The sequence below is a fragment of the Aquarana catesbeiana genome, linkage group LG02, assembly GCF_042186555.1.
Source record: "Aquarana catesbeiana isolate 2022-GZ linkage group LG02, ASM4218655v1, whole genome shotgun sequence".
In the NCBI taxonomy this organism is placed as follows: domain Eukaryota; kingdom Metazoa; phylum Chordata; class Amphibia; order Anura; family Ranidae; genus Aquarana; species Aquarana catesbeiana.
The window spans coordinates 12,957,104-12,979,750 of record NC_133325.1 but is presented as its reverse complement, the minus strand read 5'-3'; the positions used below and the strand labels follow the sequence as shown (position 1 = coordinate 12,979,750).

At 45.1% G+C, this 22,647-nt stretch overlaps 1 protein-coding gene across 4 annotated transcripts in view; it reads left to right on the top strand.

Moving 5' to 3' along the window:
- LOC141126648 (ecto-ADP-ribosyltransferase 5-like) overlaps positions 1-22,218 on the top strand; it is a 75,771-nt gene extending 53,553 nt beyond the window's left edge. For all 4 annotated transcript variants that reach the window (XM_073612587.1, XM_073612586.1, XM_073612584.1 and 1 more), the window contains 2 exons: positions 12,445-12,477; positions 14,537-22,218. In XM_073612587.1, the coding sequence (XP_073468688.1) occupies positions 12,445-12,477; positions 14,537-14,601 (98 nt within the window). In that variant the 3' untranslated portion in view covers positions 14,602-22,218. The remainder of the gene's footprint in view (positions 1-12,444; positions 12,478-14,536) is intronic.
- The last annotated feature ends 429 nt before the right edge of the window (positions 22,219-22,647 follow it).

The following is a 22,647-nucleotide window of genomic DNA, read 5'->3' as shown; positions in this document are numbered from 1 at the left end:
CAAAAGGTTCCTGTGGGAAGAAATCTTTTTTTTTTTTTTTTTTTTTTCGTTTCAAAATATTTATTGTTTTTTTCAACAAAAAAGTAGTACAATAAATGAATGGGAAGAAACCTTTTATAGTGTGGGGTGGGGCTATGAGAATCATGACTTTGTCCAATCATGGCTCTGACTGTGCTCTGTGCCCTGATTTTGCAAATTCTTGCACCTGACCAGCGGTCAGGTGCATTGCTTTATCCAATTAGGGCCCTAGAATGCACTGTGCAGCGCGCAGTGCATTGTGGGGTGCTCAGCGGGCGAATATCCTGCCGAACGACCTGCAAATTTGGATGTTCGCCGAACGGGTAAACAAGCAATGTTCGGGCCGAAGTTTTGCTAGGCTCAAACTGTTCGCCCAACTCTATTGGCCAATAAGGTTATCACTAAAAGAGTAAATTCACCTTTTAGAAAAAAAATTAAAGGCAAACTAACCTCAAATGTCCTGGGCAACCCTCGGGACATCCCACTGCACATAGTGGTCATGATGTCCTGTGCTGCTGATGTAGTGATCCAAACACCGCATGCCACAATACACAACAACGGAGTGAGAAAGTCTCATAATGCTTGCAATGGCAAATTGGTCAGTACAATACCATGACCGTGTCGACCAATGAGAAGCATTTTTCTGGAAACCTTTCTAGATACACTTCTTATTGATCACCTTCTCCCTAAGTTGATGAGGCCTCTTCCCTACAACCTTGGCCTAGTGGTTGTGGGGGCCTGCAGGTGATTGGAATTTGGAAGCCCCTTTTTAAAACAATGGGACCCACAGATACCAGCACTCCCCCACTCATTCATAAAAAAAAAAAATCTCCCCAAAAATGTCCTATGATGTAAATCCATAGTTAATCTTGTCACCCAGGGGTAGGCCAAAGGTCAATCACAATGAATGATGTCTGACTGACTGCAGGATATACTTTATCACCACAAATCACTGCAAATTACTTCTCCTGTTCCCTGCTGCTAAATGTAAAACACAAGAGTGGGATCTGCCAGGTGGTACATTTGACCAAAATATGGCAATGGCCATATGGTCATTGCCAAAATATAGCCACGTGCCCATATTTGGTCAATGCTGTCAGCACTTTCCTTGCCCCTTAGTTTACATAGCTGGGGGTTCCCAGCCAGTAAATAAACAGGGCTGGGTGAAGTCACTGGTTGCTAAGGATGAGGTGGATGCCGGAACTTGTTACTTCCTTAACAACCATTGACAGGAAGCTGTCATATATAGTAGCGGAAGACATACTGCTACTATAGATAATGTTTGGCTCCCATCAAATGAGCAAAAAGTTGAATGTATGATCATTTGTTCAAACGAGCAATATGTAAAACTCTGAGCACATTCCTAGTGATAACAGAGTCTTAAGTAGAGCAGGACAAGGTGCCATTTCAGATGGTGATATTTCAATGTTTCCTTAGAAAATTAGGTTTACAGTACGTAAATTACAAATAAATAAATAAAAAATATTCCAAACCAGAATTAGATTTATTACCTGAATTAGTTTTGTCTGATCACTTTTAGGAGAAATGTACTCTGAAAACAAAAAACAAATGGAGTTAAAGTATAATTAAAAAGGCAAAACTTTTTTTTTTTAGTTTTGGACAGAGTGGAGAAGGATTAGAGCCCCTGCCAGTTTTTTTTTGCTGTCTGTGCCCCCTGTTATGGGGATTCACCTTCTCTATTTGTCCTGTTTACCATTATCATTGAAAGTGAAAGTAAAAAGGAAACCCCAATTTTTGGGTTGTCCCCAGAAAAGTAATAGATGGAAAATCTTCCAATGGGGACACTAGTTCTGGTGAGCTTGGAGTCCCCAAAAAATTCCTTTAATTTGCAGAAATATCATCTCACTTCATGCTTGGTTATGGGATAGGAAGTGAAGGGAAATCTCCACAATGGGACAGAGATGGCGAAAAAAAAAATCTGACAGCGGTTAAAACCCTCCCTTAATCTATCCAAAATGAGAAAAAAAAACGGAAAATTGTATCATGCTTATCGTAATTTTCCTTTCCTGGTGCCTATCCATGGCAACATATCTGTGATAAGCTCCGTCCCGGCTCCTCCTCTCAGGATAGTGAATATATTATAAAAGAAAGACCAATACCCCCCCGCATTCTCCTGTTATATTGAATACCAAGGGAGGGCATGTATACTGCCATGGATAGGCACCAGGAAAGGAAAATTACGGTAAGTATGATGCAATTTTCTGTTTTCCTGGTGTCTCCATGGCAGCATACCTGTGATACAATAGATAGCTGAAAAACTGGGTGGGTAATGCTCATAAAGAAATTTTATTAAGTAAACATCAGAGCTGACTAAATTGCTTTTCTTCCGAACTCCACTGAAGTGAGTGCTTCTGGATCAATTCTATAATGTCGTATGAATGTGTTTGAAGAAGACCAGGAAGCTGCTCTGCAAATCGAGAGACATTTGCCCTTGCAGCCCAAGATGTCCCTATGTGTTCTTTGAAATAGAATTGAATTGCAAATCCAGGAGGCAATTGTTCTTGTGGCTGCTTCCTTTCCTCTATTCTTGCCCCAATGTAGAACAAATAGTCTATTTGATGCCCTGAAGGATGCTGTGGCCTGAAGGTAATATCTTAGAACTCTGGACATGTCTAGTTCATGTAAAGACCCTGACTGTGGATCTGGAAACGTAGGTAGAGCCCAAGCCTCCGTGAGAGTGGATCGGGAAGACACATTAAGCACAAATCCTTGCACTGTCCGAAGCTCCACTCTGTCTGGGAAGAAAGATATATGCTCATCCTCTGCCCCTAATGATTGTAGTTCTGAGGCTCTGTTCCCTGAAGTCACTGCAATCAAAAAGGCAGTCTTGAGCGTCAGGTTCCATAATGTAGCAGATTCCGATGGGGCAAAAGGTTGAGTTGTCAGAGAGTCCAATACCACAAAGAGATCCCAAGCAGGAAAAGCACGCTTTACTGGTGGTCTAATTTTCTTAACTGCTCTGAGGAATTGGATGATAAGAACGTCTTCTGCCCATCTCTTTTGTGTGGCTGCCGAAATGGCTGCCACCTGAACTTTCAGGGAACTTAGACCGAGACCAAGGTTCAGGCCTGCTTGAAGGAAGTCTAAGAGCAGCGAGGAGGAAGGGACCAAACACCTGCCGGCTGCAAACAATTTGAATTTGTTCCAGATCTTGGTGTATACACCATTTGTGGATGGCTTTCTGGCCTTTAGCAGTGTAGAGATCACTTCCGATGAGCAACCCAGAGATTGGAATTTTTGACTTTCAACATCCAAACATGAAGATTTAGTTTGTGAGGTGCTGGGTGCACAAATCACTCTTGAGTGAGAAGCTGAGGTAAGATTGGAATCTTGACAGGATGACAAGTGCTGAGGTGCATTGCCCAAGGAAACCACAGCCTCCTCAGCCAGTATGGGAGGATTGCTACCACACTGACTCATTCAGTAATCTGAGGAGAAATCTCGAGATTAAAGTTTTGGGGGGGGGACGCATAAACTGTCCTGCACTGCCACAAACTCAAAAGGGCATCCACGGACTCTGCCCGCAGATGAGGCAGACATGTAAGGAACCTTGGCAATTTGGCATTCTCTGCTGAGGCGAAGAGATCGATTCTGGAGACCCATGATCCAACTGAATATTGAGGGGTGAAGGGACCATTTGTTGCTGTCTTGAAAGTTCTGGGACAGATGATCCGCCTTCTCGTTCAGGCGGCCCGGAAGGTAGACTGCCTTGAGCTCCAGCAAGTTTCTCTCTGCCCACAACATAATGGGCTCCACTTCCTTCAACAACGGGATGCTGTGAGTTCCCCCTGTCGCTGCATATATGCCACTGCCACTCTGTTGTCCAAGCGTAACAAGTCCGGTTTTTGTAGTAGATGGTCCCCCAGATTCACTAGGGCTAGATAGGCTGACCGTATTTCCAAGACGTTCGAGACTATTCCCGTCGTGGGAAAATCCCACTTCCCTTCCACCTCAAGATGATCACAGTGTGCTCCCCAGCCTCTTGAACTTCCATCGGTAGTAAGTATGGTCCAAGAGTGGCACTGCAGATGCCATGGCTTCGCAATCCGATCTTTCTTCGTCCACCAAAGAAGACTCCTCTTCATGGGGATCGAGATGAAAATCTGCTGATGCAAAGACTGTTTCTTCCACTGCGACAGGAAGCCTACTTGAAAAAACCTTAGGTGCCAATGGGCCCAAGGCAGCATCAGGATGCAAGATGACATAATCCCGATTAAACTCAGGCAACCTGATGCAGATAGGTGGGACAGTGATCTGACCTGGATCATCCTCTGGGAAATAGCCGCCACTTTCTGGGGAGGAAGACACACTGTCCTGGTCGAAGTGTTTAACAAGGCTCCCAGGTAGATCTTTGTCTGGGTTGGTGTAGGAAGACTTTTCCCCAAATTTTGCTAGGGTGGACAGCAAGATCTTCTTGTGCTCCAGAAGTTGTTCCGGGCTGAGAGCTAGTAACAAGATGTCGTCTAGATAATGAAAAACTCTCAGCCCTCTCTCCCTTAAGGGGGCTAGAACTGCAATTAGGATCTTCAAAAATACCCTCGGTGAGGTGCAGAGGCCAAAAGGGGAGACACTGGAATTGAAGATGCGTGTGCCCTACTGCCACCCTTAGATATTTTTAGAAGGCAGGGAGCAGAGAGGATGAGCACGTGGAAGTAGGCATCTTGGGGATCCACTGAGATCATCCAATCTACCGGTTGTACCATCTGGATGATCATTTGTAAGGATTCCATCTTGAAGATGTCTAGATGAATGAAATGATTTAGACGCTTTAAATCCACCACCGGTATCCAAACCCCATTCTTTTTGGGGATCAGAAAAAGGGTTGAATAAAACCCTGTGAACCTCTCGGCTCTCCATCGCTCCATCCTCGGCATTGGCAATATTTCTCTGTTTATTAGATTTTAAGAAGGTAGCGTGAGTGCTTCTCCAGTTCCTTTTAGGATCTCTATTTTGATGGAACTGAGAGAAATTCCTATTCTTGGAAGACTGAAACTTGCAGAAAAAACCTTCTCATCCTCTTGTCCTGAAGCAATAAACCTGAGTTTCCCCCTGTTACCTGGGAGATCGCCTTTTCAAGTCTATCCCAAAATAGTGCCTTTCTGTCAAAGGGGATCCTGCACCAATTCTGTTTAGAGGCTGCATCAGCCGCCCATGGCTTTAGCCACAAGGCCCGTTTGGTCATAATTGTACGCAGCATGGCTTTAGCTGAAAATCTTATTGCATCGATGGCCGCTTCCCCCACAAAATCAGCTGACATCTTGAGCTCTTCCAGTACTTTAATGATATCATCTTTTGGGACGCCTTGTCGTTAGGGTCTGGATGTTCTCCATCCAGACCCTAATGGCATTTGAGACTGATGTTAACGCCACCGCTGGTCTGCAGGCACCTCCAGCCGACTGGTAGGCCTTCTTAAGGTCTGAATCACTGCGCCTAACTAACGGATCCTTAAAGGAGGCTGAGTCCTCTATTGGCAAGGTAAGGTTCTTGGCTAGGCGAACTACCGCGGTGTCAACCACCGAGGAGGTGTCCAAAAGAGCTGAGTCTAATTCAGCTAAAGGGTAAAGTTTATGCAACTGGTTTGAGGAAAAATGTTTCTCAGTCTTTTTCCATTCATCCAAGATGAGGTCTTTCACTTTCTCCATAAGCGGGAAAAAGTCTTTTCTTCAAAAAGGGAAAATAAGACCTCGACTTTTTAGGAGGTTCCTCCCAACCTATAGCCTGCTTCATGGCTGACACAAACGGATTGACTAAAGAAAAACTGAAGCCCTATGGGTCAGTCTCATCCGCGGATTCTTGTGACTCTTGTGACAGTCGTAAGAGGAGGTACTGATGCGGACCAACCAGAACCAGTGGCAGAGGGACCCGGGAGCACTACATCTGCCGTCTTCTCCTGCTCACCTGTCGCAATCTGCTGGGGAAGCGTTGTTCCCACTAGTTCTGCAAGTGAGTCCTTAACGACTTTTTTGTTCAAGTCTGTAACTTGCTGAGCTTCAGCCTCCCCTTGTGAAGCATAGCTTTGAAAACAATCCTTGCAGACCAGTTTATCTGCCATAGGAACAGCACCACAAGCCCAAACACTTTTTTGGACCTTCTCATCTAGGAGAATTTGTCGATTGATGTCTCTTGGAAGAAGATCTGTCATCTGAATGACGTCGTGATCTAGACGACCAACATGGCTTGGATGGGAATGACCTCCATGGTGGCCAGAAGTCCTGTTAGACTTATCTTTTGTTTCAGCCCTATACACCAAGATAACAGCGTAAAAGCACATTTTTTCTAACAAGCAAACAAAAATAAATTTCTTCATTTTTTTTTCCAGGAACCGAAGTGCATGTCCTTACCTAGAGAAACGAAGAAGAAGAGGGGGAGAAGAAAAAAAAAAGAAGAAAAAGAAAAAAGGAAGATTTCAGCTATACACAACTTCTGACTCCAAACTCCGTCGAAAATTAAAAACAAAAATATGCTAAACAAAATATTTTCCCCTATTTTCACCTTTCCCTCCCCTCTTTTACCTTTGCAAGTACAGACACAAAAGAAAAAAACCAACAACATTTTCCCCTATTTTTTTTACCTACCAGAGAACATGGACTGCGGTCATACAGGAGCACTCGGCACAGACAACCTGCTGCACCAAAGCAGACCGCCATACTAAACTCCTTTGCTCCTTAAATAGGACCAGGGAAGGGAAAGAGGGCATGGACATAGCCTAACGTCCGCCCCCCCCCCCCCCCCCCCCCCCCCCCCAGCTATCCTCCTATAGCGAGGGCAACAGCCTAAGCTGAGTCCCTCTAGGAAGATGGCACCTGAGTCTTTACCACTATTGCGCATGCGTCGCACGGAGGCCGATGCGAGCATGCTCGCCGCCGATCCCCAAGGACGCCACAGACTCCCCATACACTCTTATGCCCCGTACACACGGTCGGATTTTCCGACTGAAAATGTGTGATAGGACCTTGTTGTCGGAAATTCCGACCGTGTGTGGGCTCCATCACACATTTTCCATCGGATTTTCCGACACACAAAGTTTGAGAGCAGGATATAAAATTTTCCGACAACAAAACCTGTTGTCGGAAATTCCGATCAAGTGTACACAAATCCGACGGACAAAGTGCCACGCATGCTCAGAATAAATAAAGAGATGAAAGCTATTGGCCACTGCCCCGTTTATAGTCCCGACGTACGTGTTTTACGTCACCGCGTTCAGAACGATCGGATTTCTGACAACTTTGTGTGACCGTGTGTATGGAAGACAAGTTTGAGCCAACATCCGTCGGAAAAAATCCTAGGATTTTGTTGTCGGAATGTCCGAACAAAGTCCGAGCGTGTGTACGGGGCATTAGAAGTGAAAGACATAATGAATACGAAGTGACAGAAAATAAAGCTAAACTATGCTACCTTACCTACTCCCCAGCATGGTACTACCCATAATCCATCTGCAGACCAACCACTCCGATTTAGGAGACTGCTGCGGCCCCAAAAGATCCTCAGAAGGGGCTCCCCACCTTATTAGCACTTTTAGAAGCCCAAGGATGAGGGCTGCATCTGGGGGAGGCTCAGAACCCAGACGGAACCTGCACAAGACAGAGGCAAGGACACACACACCACTATCCATGGAGGTATGAGTAAAAAAAGGAGAATGCTGGGGGGGGGGGGGGGGGGGGGGGGGTATTGGTCTTTCTTTTATAATATATTCACTATCCTGAGAGGAGGAGCCCGGGGCAGGGCTTATCACAGGTATGCTGTCATGGAGACACCAGGAAAAAGAATTGCCTAGTGCACATAATCTCATATAATACAAGTGTTATGATGATTTTAAACTGTATCAAGGTTCTTTACAAGAATTATTAAAAAATTGAACAGTAATGAATGATATTGCTCACTGCGTTGGTCATATTCCCTGTTGTGCAGGCCCGAACTGGGAGAAAAAATAGGACCGGGCATTTTAGACTGAGAAGCCCATTTTTTTTAAACTCCCCTTCCTCTTCCGCTTTCACATCATCACCCCCCCCCCCTTTCCTCCCTCATCACTGTAGTGTTCTCTACCCCTCTTCCCCCACAGTAGTGACGTGCAGTCAGGGGAGGCAGGTGAGGCAGAGCCATGAACATTAAAGAATTAAAATAAAAATATAACGAACTTCAGGGGTCGTAGCTCTGCGACCTGAGGTAACCTAAGTCCTACCCCACCACTGATAAAAAATTTGGGACTCCTATCATCTATGTTTCCGGAGATGCGGGGCTCCTTGTGCAGCCTGTCAGAAGCTACATATAGAGTGGGCACTTTAAATACAAGCTGGCACACTCTGTTTGCAGCAGACTGAGAGGACGAGCTCACAGAGCCTCTCCTCACTTCTTGTCAGATGCACTGAGCTCAATGGACAGCTTGGAGCCTTGGACTAATGGTAAAGTACCATTAGCCCCAGCTGTCCAATAAAAATGCTGCAGTGGAGGCACGCCTCTCACTGCATTTTCATAGAAGGGGGCGTGTCTAAAAGCCACATGCTCCCTTCCAGCCCATCCCTCTTAACTAGAAGGAAAAAACATGTGTTTATGGGTACAAGATTTACCCACAATCCAATGTTTTTCTCACACAGTTAAGAGGGAGAAACTGATTCTGTTGAAAAAGTACTGTTTTATTCAAGCCAAATCATATATCATTATGCTATTTGTTATAAGATAATAATTTATTATTTAACTATTTACTGTGAAATCTCAAACGCGTTAACAAAAAAAAAACTTTCATGAATATAAAAAAGAAACACTAAAGATAACCCAATTTTTTGTATAATGTGAAAGATGATGTTACGCCGAGTAAATAGATACCTAACATGTCACGCTTTAAAATTGCGCACACTCGTGGAATGGCGTCAAACTTCAATACTTAAAAATCTCCATAGGTGACGCTTTAAATATTTTTTACCGGTTACATGTTTAGAGTTACAGAGGAGGTCTAGTGCTAGAATTATTGCTCTCGCTCTAACGATCGTGGCGTATGTAACCTGTGTGTATCTGGCTCTGATACTAGCCAGTGCCTCACCAGCCAACTCACCTCACCAGACGTCCCTGGTGTCCTGTAACCCTCATAGCAGTGTCCTCTGCCACCTTAACATCACCCCACCACCACCATTGTAGTTTCCTCTGCCCCCCTTCCTCCACAGTTGTTTCCTGTACCCTCCAAAGACATATCCCCTGCCCTCTTCACATCACCCCCCCTCCCCCACCACTTAGTGTCCTGTACTCCCCAATACTGTTCCCTCTGCCCCTTCACATCACCCCCCTGTAATGTCCTCTGCCCCCTCCCCCCACAGTAGTGTCCTGTACCCCCCAAAGCAGTGTTTTCTTCCCTCCCTTCAAATCACCCCCTGTAATGTCCTCTGCCCCCCCAGTAGTGTCCTGTGCTCCCAATACTGTGCCCTCTGCCTCTTCACATCACCCCCCTGTGTTGTTCACTGCCCCCCTCTCTCCCACAGTAGTATCCTGTACTCCCAAATACTGTGCCCTCTGCGACTTCACATCACCTCCCTGTAATGTCCTCTGCCCCCCTACCCCACAATAGTGTCCTGTGCTCCCCAATACTGTGCCCTCTGCCCCTTCACATCACCCCCCTGTAATGTCCTCTGCCCCTCCCCCCACAGTAGTGTCCTGTACCCCCCAAAGCAGTGTCCTCCTCCCCCCTTCACATCACCCCCTGTAATGTCCTCTGCCTCCCTCCCCCCCAGTAGTGTTCTGTACTCTCCAATACTGTGCCCTCTGCCTCTTCACACCACCTCCCTGTAATGTCCTCTTCCCCCCCCCGCCCCACATTAGTGTTCTGTACTCCCCAATACTGTGCCCTCTGCCTCTTCACACCACCTCCCTGTAATGTCCTCTGCCCCCCTCCCCCCACAGTAGTGTCCTGTACTCCCCAATACTGTGCCCTCTGCCTCTTCACATCACCTCCCTGTAATGTCCTCTGCCCCCCCCCCCCTTGCACAGTAGTGTCCTGTACTCCCCAATACTGTGCCCTCTGCCCCTTCACATCACCACCTGTAATTTCCTCTGCCCCTCCCCCCACAGTAGTGTCCTGTACCCCCCAAAGCAGTGTCCTCTTTCCTCCTTCACATCACCCCCCCTGTAATGTCCTCTGCCTCCCTCCCCCCACAGTAGTGTCCTTTACTCCCCAATACTGTGCCCTCTGCCTCTTCACATCACCCCCCTGTAATGTCCCCCCCCCACATTAGTGTTCAGTACTCCCAAATACTGTGCCCTCTGCCTCTTCACATCACCCCCCTCCCTGTAATGTCCTCTGCCCCTCTCCCCCCACAGTAGTGTCCTGTGCTCCCCAATACTGTGCCCTCTGCCTCTTCACATCACCTCCCTGTAACGTCCTCTGCCCCCCTCCCCACACAGAAGTGTCCTGTACCCCCCAAAGCAGTGTCCTCTTCCCCCCTTCACATCACCGCCCCCCCCCCATCTGTAGCATCCTCTGGCCCCTTTCCCCCAGTAGTGTCCTGTACCTCCCCCAAAAGAGTGTCCTTAGCCCCCCTTCACATCACCCTCCCCACTGTAGTGTCCGCTACCCCCCCATAGCAGTGTCTTCTGCCCCTCACAAGGTGACCTCTGCTCCCCGTGCCCCCTGAAAGCAGTGTCTTCTGCCTCCCCGTCCCCCAAAGCAGTGCATCACAATATTCCCCTCCCCCCAACGTAGTGTCCTCTGTCCCCCCTCCAACAGTATTTCCTCTGTCCCCTTCACATCATTCCCCCCAACATACACACGGCGCTGTGTAGGTAGCACTTCCTACCTGCCGGCGTGTGTACAGCAGAGGAGATCAGGAAACAGCAAAGTACTGGGTGGAAGGCAAGAGCAGGTGCTGCCAGAGTTCATAATAGCAAGCTACTGATTGGTTGCTAGGACCGCCTAGCAACCAATCACTGAGGCAGCTCCCGCCCAGACCCTCATCCAGCATTATGCTGCCTCCCGCTCTCCATTCTGCAGTTAACATGAGAGTGTTGGTGGCTGGGGGGAAGGCCGAGCCATGGTCACAATCCACCTGTCAACTCCCTGCAGTCGACCGGTCATTCGCGATCGACAGCTTGCCGACCCCGTGTTCAGGGCTGGTGCAAGGATTTTTGACACCCTAGGCGAAACCTCATTTTGCCGCCCCCCTTGGCTCCACCCTCTTTTCCCTGCCCATGTATACCCCACCCTTTTTAATGAAGCGCCCATCATATGCAGCCCACCAGTGCCCATCAAATGTAGCCTCACCAGCGCCCATCAAATGCAGCCTCACCAGCGCCCATCAAATGTAGCCTCACCAGCGCCCATCAAATGCAGCCTCACCAGCGTCCATCAATGCAGCCTCACCAGCGCCCATCAAATGCAGCCTACCAGCGCCCATCAAATGTAGCCTCACCAGCACCCATCAAATGCAGCCTCACCAGCATTCATCAATGTAGCCTCACCAACGCCCATCAAATGGAGCCTCACCAGCGCCCATCAATGCAGCCTCACCAGTGCCCATCAATGCAGCCTCACCAGCGCCCATCAATGCAGCCTCACCAGCGCCCATCAAATGCAGCCTCACCAGTGTTCATCAATGCAGCCTCACCAGTGCCCATCAAATGCCGCGTCAGCAGCGTCCATCAATGCAGCCTCACCAGAGCCCATCAAATGCAGCCTCACCAGCATCTATCAAATGCAGCCTCACCAGCGCCCATCAAATGTAGCGGTCGACCGGTCGTTCGCGATCGACAGCTTGCCGACCCCCGGGCCGCGTTAGGACATGTGGCTCGGTTAGCTCTATGGCCAGTCTGGGCCTGCTGTTGTAGTAGAGTCTGTGTTTTGTCTTATTGTGATTCGGATTGCACTGATACCATTTTTTTACCGCCGAGTACGAGTACTGATACTTTCCATCAAGTACTTGCCGATACTGATGCTTTGCGATTTGCGTCCATACAAAATGAATAGGCGCAAATCACATTGCAAAGAATCACATGCAATTTGAACAGGAATGCTGTGCAATTCCTGTCCGAATCGCATGTGATTTCCCCCACAGCTCCTGTGTGAACCCAGTATAGAAAGGAAAGCGCCATCTAGTGGGCAGTTTATTAAAAATGTTATAACTCATGTCAAAGTACAGATCTACTCAAATCCAAATCTGCATAGTGTTCCTGTCCTGCCGACGATAGAAAATTACGGCCACTGGATGTGCTCACAGGGCTGGGGGGAGAAGTTCTGGGATTCCTGACAGTATAGGGAGGAAGTGATGTCAGCTTGGGGACTGCCCGCTTATACATCTCCTCAAACGGCCATGGATTTCTATCATCGGCTGGATGGGGGCCCTATGAAAATTTGGAGTAGAGCAGATAGGTATTGTTATCGGTGCATCCCTAGTTGTGATATGACATTTCTGGTCATTGTTTTTACAGGAGGAAAAAGCAATACATGTGTGACCAGCGGAGGTAAGCATGAAACCTTCTCCTAAACTAATCATGGATTCTAATATTTAGAGTATATCACAAGACAGATATTATATGTATTTCTTCATAAGAAAGCCAGAAACATCAAAGAAAACATTCCCCCATACTTCCTAGTTTTTTCTGCCTTATGGAGGGTCTGATATCCTTGTGGTGGGTGTAGCCACAAAGGTGAAGAGAGGGTCAGAAGAGTATTTACTACATTATAGAGGGTCATGTTGAAGTGGGTTGTGATATCCCAGTGGTGAGTCTTCTCACCAAGGCAAAGAGTATGTCAGGAGCTGAGTATTTTCACTTTAGGGAAAGTCATGGAGGTTTGATATCTCAGAGGTGGGTGTAATCAGGAAGGTAGGGAGAAGGTCAGGAGCAAATCATTTTCTATCTGATGGAAGGCCATGTTGGAGGGTGTGATATCCCGGATGGTGGGTGTAATCAGGAACTTAGAAAATACTCTGCTCCTGAGCTTCCCTCTAAGTTACTGATTACACCCACCATCCGGGATATCACACCCTCCAACATGACCTTCTATCAGATAGAAAATACTCTGCTCCTGAGCTTCCCTCTATCTGATAGAAGGTCATGTTGGAGGGTGCGATATCCTGGTGGTGGGTGTAATCAGGATGGTAGGGATAAGGTCTGGAGCAGAGTATTATCTATCTGATGGAAAATCATGTTGGAGGGTGTGATATCCCGGATGGTGAGCGTAATCAGGAACGTAGAGGGAAGGTAGGTAGGGAGAAGGTCAGGAGCAAATCATTTTCTATCTGATGGAAGGCCATGTTGGAGGGTGTGATATCCCGGATGGTGGGTGTAATCAGGAACTTAGAAAATACTCTTCTCCTGAGCTTCCCTCTAAGTTACTGATTACACCCACCATCCGGGATATCACACCCTCCAACATGACCTTCTATCAGATAGAAAATACTCTGCTCCTGAGCTTCCCTCTATCTGATAGAAGGTCATGTTGGAGGGTGCGATATCCTGGTGGTGGGTGTAATCAGGATGGTAGGGATAAGGTCTGGAGCAGAGTATTATCTATCTGATGGAAAATCATGTTGGAGGGTGTGATATCCCGGATGGTGAGCGTAATCAGGAACGTAGAGGGAAGGTAGGTAGGGAGAAGGTCAGGAGCAAATCATTTTCTATCTGATGGAAGGCCATGTTGGAGGGTGTGATATCCCGGATGGTGGGTGTAATCGTGAACTTAGAAAATACTCTGCTCCTGAGCTTCCCTCTAAGTTCCTGATTACACAAACCATCCGGGATATCACACCCTCCAACATGACCTTCTATCAGATAGAGGGAAGCTCAGGAGCAGAGTATTTTCTATTGGATAGAAGGTCATGTTGGAGGGTGTGATATCCTGGTGGTGGGTGTAATCAGGAAGGTAGGGATAAGGTCTGGAGCAGAGTATTATCTATCTGATGGAAAATCATGTTGGAGGGTGTGATATCCCGGATGGTGAGCGTAATCAGGAACGTAGAGGGAAGGTCAGGAGCAGAGTATTTACTACCTTATATAGGGTCATGTTAGAGGGTGTGATATCTCCGTGGTAAGTGCAATCAGAGAGAGAAGGTCAGGCACACATTAAAGTGATTTTAAAGGTATTATAAAAAAAAAAAATCAAAAAACACAAAAAACCAACATGTTATACTTAACTGCTCTGTATAATAATTTTGCACAGAGCAGCCCCAATCCTCTTTCCACCCCCTGCTCTCTCCTTATTGGCTCACTGGCTGTGATTGACAGCAGCGGGAGCTAATGGCTCCCGCGGCTGGGTGAGCCACTTAGGAGAGAGAGAGAGAGAGAGAGAGAGACTCGGGAGGGCCGCTGCTCTCATGCACATCACTGGATCGAGATAGGGCTCAGGTAAGTATGGGGGGGGTGTTTACATTTTATGCATTAATGTAAAAAAAACCTTCTGCCTTTAGAACCAGTTTAAAGATCGTGATCCTTCCATCCTTTAAGGGTCTTTTCTCTGAATCATGGTGTTATTGTTTAGTAATTATCACATTCTAAAGTTTTACTTTGATGTTTTTTCCAGGGACCCGGATTTTTTCATCTCTGGCTTTGATAGCTCTTCTTGCTTTGACAATATATCATATTTAACTGCTGTTTTTTGAGGAGCTCGTATACCAACTGACCACCTTGATATTGGGGGTCTGAGAAGTCGGTTATTCCAGAAAATACACTTATTAATTCTCCTGCTCTAATTTGCTAAAGTGGAGCTCAGGCCACCACATTTCCGTTTTAGATGGAGTGGGGAATGGTTAGAACCGCTGTCAGGTTTTTATCACTTTCTGTGTCTCCATTGTTGCCATTCCCCTTTATTCCTGTCCTGGAGACCTCAGACACAGTAAAAATATTTCCAGCTTGAACACAGACAGTAAACGCAATGGGGGAGATTTACAAAAGTTTACTTGGTATAGAGAACCAGACATATTTAACATTTAAATATAGATTTAACCACTTCAGCCCCGAAAGATTTTACCCCCTTCCTGACCAGAGCACTTTTTGTGATTCGGCGCTGCGTCGCTTTAGCTGACAATTGCGCGGTCGTGCGACGTTGCACCCAAACAAAATTGACGTCCTTTTTTTCCCACAAATAGAGCTTTCTTTTGGTGGTATTTGATCACCTCTGCGGTTTTTTTTTTTTTGCGCTATAAACAAAAAAAAGCGTCAATTTTGAAAATAACACAATATTTTTTACTTTTTGCTATAATAAATATCCCCCAAAAATATATAAAAAAACTATTTTTTTTCCTCAGTTTAGGCTGATATGTATTCTTCTACATATTTTTGGTAAAAGAAATAGCAATAAGCGTATAATGATTGGTTTGCGCAAAATTAATAGCGTCTACAAAATAGGGGATAGTTTTATGGCATTTTTATTTTTAATTTTTTTTTTTTTATTAGTAATGGCGGCGATCTGCGATTTTTATCTGGACCGCGACATTATGGCAGATACATCGGACATTTTTTACACTATTTTGGGACCATTGTCATTTATAGAGCGATCGATGCTATGAAAATGCACTGATTACTGTGTAAATGACACTGGCAGTGAAGGGGTTAACTACTAGGGGGCAGTGAAGGGGTTAAGTGTGTCCGAGGGAGTGATTCTAACTGTTAGGGGGCTGGGCTTTAACACACAGGACAGTGATCACTGCTCCCGATGACAGTCAGAAAGCTGTGATCTCTGTCCTGTCACTAGACAAAACGGGGAAATGCTTTGTTTACAAAAGCATCTCCCCGTTCTTCCTCTCCGTGACATGATCGCGGGCACCCAGTGGACATTGAGTCCGCGGGAGCTGCAGTCACAGAGACCGCGGCAGGCGCACGCCCGCAACACCTCTTCTTAAAGGGGACGTACCTTTACGCCCTTTTGCCTACCAGCGCCATTCTGCCAATGTACATTGGCGTACGCTGGTCGGCAAGCGGTTAATGGCCAAAGTTTGGAGATATCTGACCATCACACCTACCTCTAAGGCCAAAAGTATTGGGGTGCCCTACTAAATTGAGTTAAGGTGATTCCAATAAAAGGTACTACTACTGTACTAACACTACATCATACAAAAAACATTGCAAACAAATTGTGCTCTTTCAGTCTTGTGGTAACAGTTTGGTGAAGACCCTATTCTGTTCCAGCATGACTGTGTCCTGTGTACAAAGCCAGCTCCATAAAGACATGGTGTGACCAGTTGCGGAGGAACTCGAGTGTCCTGCACTGAAGTCTGACCTCAACTCTACTGAACACCTTTGGTGAGCCAGGTCTACTCATCCAACATCAGAACCTAACCTCATAAATTGGCATAAATTCCCAAAGACATACTCCAAAATCTTGTCTAAAGCCTTCTCAGGGGAATGGAAGCTGTTATAGGGGGTAATTCCATATTAATGGTCATGTTTTTGGAATGTTATAGCCAACAATCTCATATAGGTGTGATGGTCAGGTATAAACAGAATTTTGGTCATTTAGTGTCTATACGGTATGTTGGGGTGACCTTTTCTTGTTGGATGATTAGGTGTTTTTGTAGTTAGCCCCAGTGAGTTTTTGGGAGTGTTTTGAATATTGAATGTAAAATTGTTAGTACCATTACCTCGGGGACTTCAGAGGCAATAGCGTTTGCCATTTACTTAGGGTCTATTTTAGGTGTCTCTTAGTAAATGACCACCATGACACAGACTCCGCCCCTTTGTCCTATCAGGATTTGAGTATGAAGCATATTTTACTCTATATGTATGTAAATGTTCATGGTTATATTTACAAGGGTACCCTGTACAGTACAAATGTACTCTTTTGGCGCCTACTTCCTAGCAACCAAGGATGTTAGGCGGCAGGAAAAACCTGCATCCTAGCAGCTAATAGAGCCAATAGGGTACATTTTGCACTATGTTTTGTACAAACTTAAACATTAGCACATGTGTACAGCACAAATGTAGAGCCACCTGCATCTTAGCAACCAAGGACTCTAGGTGGTAGTGTACCCATGTCCCAGCAGCCAATAAGACCCCTTCTACACTGTAAGCTGTATGTATGTAAATTTTAGCATATACGTACAGCACTAATGTACTCTATTAGAGCCACCTGCATCCTAGCAACCAAGAATGCTAGACCTGCTTCCTTGCAACCAAGGTTGCTAGGCGATAGTAGCTAACCATGGAAACTAGACAGCAGGAACCACCTGCATCCTAGCAACCAAGGATGCTAGGCAAGTTACCTGCATCCTAGCAGCCAATAGCGTACTTTTGCACTGAGAGCTGTATGCAGGGCTTTTTTTCCCCCTCAGAGAATAGGGGCAGGAACTCCTCCCTTTGGAGTCACCCCTTGACTCCGCCCCCTACCCACCTCCGAGCACCATTCCTTTGTTCCACCCCCTTCCCACCTCCCATTACCACCCCTTTTAGAGAATACAGAACCAAGTATCATTTTGTGGTGCTAAGTATTTTGTGTTACATTTGTTAATGATAATAAGAAAGGCATTAAAATAGATCTAGCAACAATTGACACCCCAGTGACAAAAGATCCACCCCAGCAACAATGGACTCCCAACAGCCAGCAACATTAGACCCTTATCTCAATAGTAGAACCCTCCCAGCAATGATTGACCCCCTGCAACATAAATCCCACCACCAGCAACAATAAATCACCCACTTGCAACAAAGGCCATCCCAGCAGCAATAGACCCCCAGCAAAAATAGATCCCCTCCAGCAACAATAGATTCCCCAGCAGCTAGTATCAATAGACCCTTCAGTAGTCAGCAACAAGGACCCCTCCCTCAACAGTAAATCCCCCCAGCAACGATTGGCCCCCCAGCAACATAAGACCCACCCCAGCTACAATAGATCCCCCACGAGCAACAAAAGACCTCCCCAGCAACAATAAACCCTCTTCCTCCACAAAAAAAGATCCCCTCAGCAACAATAGATTCCCCAGCAGCCAGCATCAATAGAACCTCCAGCACACCCCAGAACCCCTTGCAATTACATACATTCAGTTCTGGAGGTGCCAGAACTATGTTCCCCTGTGTCCCTTCCGAAAAAAATGCCTTGGCTGTATGCATGTAAATGTTAGCACATGCATACAGAACTAATGTACCCTATTGGAGCCAACTGCATCCTAGCAACCAAGGACGCTAGACGGTAGGAGCTTTCTGCTTCCTAGCAACCAACAATGCTAGGCAATAGTAGCCAACCATGGAAACTAGGCAGCAAGAACCACCTGCATCCTAGCGACCAAGGATTCTAGGCTAGTACCTGCATCCTAGCAGCCAATAGGATACTTTTGCATTGTAATATGTATTCATGTAAATGTTAGCACATGCATATAGCGCAAATGTACACTGTTAGAGCCACCTGCACGCTAGCAACCAGGGATGCTAAGCAGCAGGAGAAACCTGCATCCATGCAGCTAATAGGGCCAATATCGTACATTTACTCTATATGCTTCACACACATAGCTTCCAACTGTCCCTGATTTCGAGGGACTGTCCCTGATTTGGAACAAAGTCCCTCTGTCCCTTTTTCCTCCTTATTTGTCCCTCATTTTGGCCTGATCTATATAGTTGTATATAAAATGCACTACTTTCAAAAAGTGTCTCACAGTGCTAAACCTTTGGATTGAAAAGAAAGAAAATTTCCTCTTGGTGGGACTTTGAATAGGGCAGATGGCAAATGAAGTATGAAGAGAGTATAAAATATTATAAATTTATTAAGGGAATATGTTTAAAATAATTAGCACATAAACAATACACATGACAATATCAAAATGGTATTCTGGAGGTGAGTGAACATACAGTGCAGTACAATTTGGACAGACAATGATCGCAGAAGTCTGTTAAGTTGAAGATAAACGCAACAGAGATACCCAACGCGTTTCAAAATTTGCTTGGATTGCTATTTCTTCATCAGGGGTGTATGCGATTTATCGCAGAATGTAAAAATGTCTGCAATTAAACAGATAAACAAAAATTCAATACATAATGATAAATGTACAGTGAAAATGCAACTTAGAGAGTAAATAGGCATATCATCACACTTGAATTTATATATGAATGTTTATAGACTAACCGTACAAACTGTATGGCTCTTGAGATAATCTCATATCCAGAATGTTAGGAAATGTGTTGCAACTGTAGGCCCAAGAGGACACCGACCCGGTGAAGTAGATCAATGCATCACCACAGAATGGGAGGTCCAATGGCAACCAGAAGGGGAAAGAACAGAGGTCCCACATAAAGGACAGCTCAGCATGGCCCTCCGAGATAGACCCCTTAATGTGAATTTATGAGGAAAGAGGGGAAAAGGAGGGATAAAGTTACTTAAAGTGCTAAACCTTTTATCCAATTTCTAAAATTTCTGCATTTGTAAATTTCAGAAGCCAATATAAAGGAATAGTAGGTGCAAAAAAAAAAAAAGCACTTGTGGGTTTGAGTAATCATTTTTTTTTTGCATTATTCTCCTTTAAGTATACATGGCAGGAGGTATGCCTACATACCTTTGCTAATGGGTGTCCCTCGTTCTCATTTTGAAAAGTTGGAAGGTATGTCTTCAGATGTACTATAATGTTTAATATAATGTTAGCACAAATGCATACAGCCTATGGACAAGATTTTATGTGGGATCGTGCCACCACCTAGAGGCCTTGCTGCCAGCAAAGACCTACGTAAAATTACACACCCTGTGTGCCTGATCCCTTAAAGTGTATCTGAGCCCAAAACGTTGTCATCAGAGCTAAAGGTGATGGGAAATCCCAAATTTACGATGTCTCCAGAAAAGCAATGGAGTTAAATCCTCCAAAAAGCACACTTTATAGCTGTCTAAAAGGGTATATCCCTCACTTCCTGATGTTGTGTCTACAGGACAGGAAGTGAAGGTAAATTTCCCCAATGTTAAATGTAAACAAAAGAAAATGGTGCGCTAATTCAACTAGTGAGAGTGTCCCAATACTCTAAATTCAGCAACATGAACACAAAAATTACAGTGAAACAATAATATACACACTATAGTAGTTCCAAAAAAATTTCAAATTAGAATTCAAGTCCCATAAAGTCAAAAAGACTAATTCTTCTGTAAACAACTTGCTCCAACAAGTGCAACTGATCACTAAAGATTGGTGATAATGAAAACCACCACCGCCACCTCCTGGTGAATTGCCTGTTCACCTTAGGAGAAGACCCTTTGGGTCTAATCACGTCTCTGGTATTGTGGTCTTTAAAACTCCTGACTGGTATCACCGCTGTCCCTTTGGTCTTTCTGGTCTCTTCAATTACTCAGAGCAGCTTCTCCTCAGAGATACTAAGAACAGCTTCTTCAATATTAACTCAAAATGAAAAGAAAACCTTCATCAAGCAAAATTGCTTCAATAATTAAAATTGTATTGCACAAAAAATGCCCACTCACATAGCAATCATATTTAGTATTGCATGATATAGAAAAGCTTGCCTCCTCATCGCTCCTTCCGGGTTTCCGAGACACCAGAAGTGATGTCACCGGCTCCGCGAGACGTGTTGTATCACTGGTCACGTGACTTCTTCAAGGCTTTTCTATGTTGCTCCAAATCAGGGACAGTCCCTTGAAACCAGGAACAGTTGGGAGCTATGGTGTAGTGTGCCCAGTCAAACTGACCTGGCCCTACTTCTTGACCGCCATTATTTAAACTCAAACCTGCTCACCAGCGTTTGATGTGTGTAATCACCAATTTGCATGCTATAAATCCTATATTCTCTATATGGCCAGTGCAGTGTTTGAATCCAGGGTCCATGCCATAATACATAGTTAGTCAGGTTGAAAAAAAGACACAAGTCCATCTAGTTCAACCATAAAAATAAATAAAAAATAATAAATAATATCATACAATCCCATATACCCAATCCTATACCCACAGTTGATCCAGAGGAAGGCAAAAAAAACAGCAAAGCATGATCCAATTTGCTACAGCAGGGGAAAAAATTCCTTCCTAACCCCTAAAAGGCAATCAGATTTTCCCTGGATCAACTTTACCTATAAATGTCAGTACCCAGTTATATTATGTGCATTTAGGAAAGAATCCAGGACTTTCTTAAAGCAATCTACTGAGCTGGCCAGAACCACCTCTGGAGGGAGTCTATTCCAGATTTTCACAGCTCTTAGGGTCGGTTCACACATGGGCAACACGACTTTAGCGCGACTTTGTACCGCGACTTCAACGCGGCTTCAGCGCGACTTCAGCGCAACTTCGGCAAATTACGAGGCGACTTGAAGTCGCCTCCATGACAGGCGACTTCGCCTGTGGCCAATCACGGGGCAATCAGCTCTCTGGGAGGGAGGGGGGGAGGGAGGGGTTTTCCCTGCAAAGTCACTTGACTTTACAGAGAGATCCGACTTGGAGGCGACTTCCATTGATTTCTATGGTACAGGTCGCCTACCAAGTTGGATCAAAGTAGTACAGGGAGTACGCTCTGAAGTCGGAGCGACTTCAGTAGTGTCTATTAAGACACTAGCGTTAACTCCCATCAAAACTATTTCTGGGGCGACTTGGGGCGACTTGAGGGCGTACAAGTCGGATCCCAAGTCTCCCCAGTGTGAACCGAGCCTTACTGTGAAGAAACTTTTCCGTATTTGGAGATGAAATCTCTTTTCCTCTAGGTGTAAAGAGTGCCCCCTTGTCCTCTGTGTTGACTGTAAAGTGAATAACCCAACACCAAGTTCACTATACGGACCCCTTATATATTTGTACATGTTGATCATATCCCCCCTTATTCTCCTTTTCTCAAGAAGTGAATAAATTAAGTTCCTCTAATCTTTCCTCATAGCTGAGCTCCTCCATGTCTCTTATCAGTTTGGTTTCCCTTCTCTGCACTTTCTCCAGTTCCCCCGATATCATTTTTGAGAACTGGTGCCCAAAACTGAACTGCATATTCCAGATGAGGTCTTACTAATGACTTGTAGAGGGGCAAAATTATATATCTCTCTCTGGAGTCCATACCTCTCCTAATACAAGAAAGGACTTTGCTTGCTTTGAAAACCGCAGCTTGGCATTGCATGTTATTACTGAGCTTATGATCTACCAAAACCCCATATCCTTCTCCACCATGTATTCATTGTATAATCCAATAATAATCATCTGTATTTGATATTATTATACATGATCATATTTTCCTTATGAAATGTATTATATCTCTGTCTATAAGAACTGTTTCTTTAGACTTTTCTATATTGAATGTAATAAAAAGATTATTCCTGAACTCAGCATGTTGTCAATTCTTTCATGGGGAACACAGGAGCTGTCACAGTGATATTGGCCTCTGTAGACTATGTGGAGTATTATGGGTGACATAAGGAAGCTAGACAGATATATGGGGTCACACAGTCTGTATAAAAAGTGTTTTGAGATACTAAGCTTAACATTGTATACATATATACAGTATTATACAGTAGTACACCCCTCACATTTTTGTAAATATTTTATTATATCTTTTCATGTGACAACACTGAAGAAAAGAGACTTTGCTACAATGTAAAGTAGTGAGTGTACAGCTTGTATAACAGTGTAAATTTGTTGTCCCCTCAAAATAACTCACACAGCCATTAATGTCTAAACCGCTGGCAACAAAAGTGAGTACACCCCTAAGTGAAAATGTCCAAACTGGCCCCAATTAGCCATTTTCCCTCCT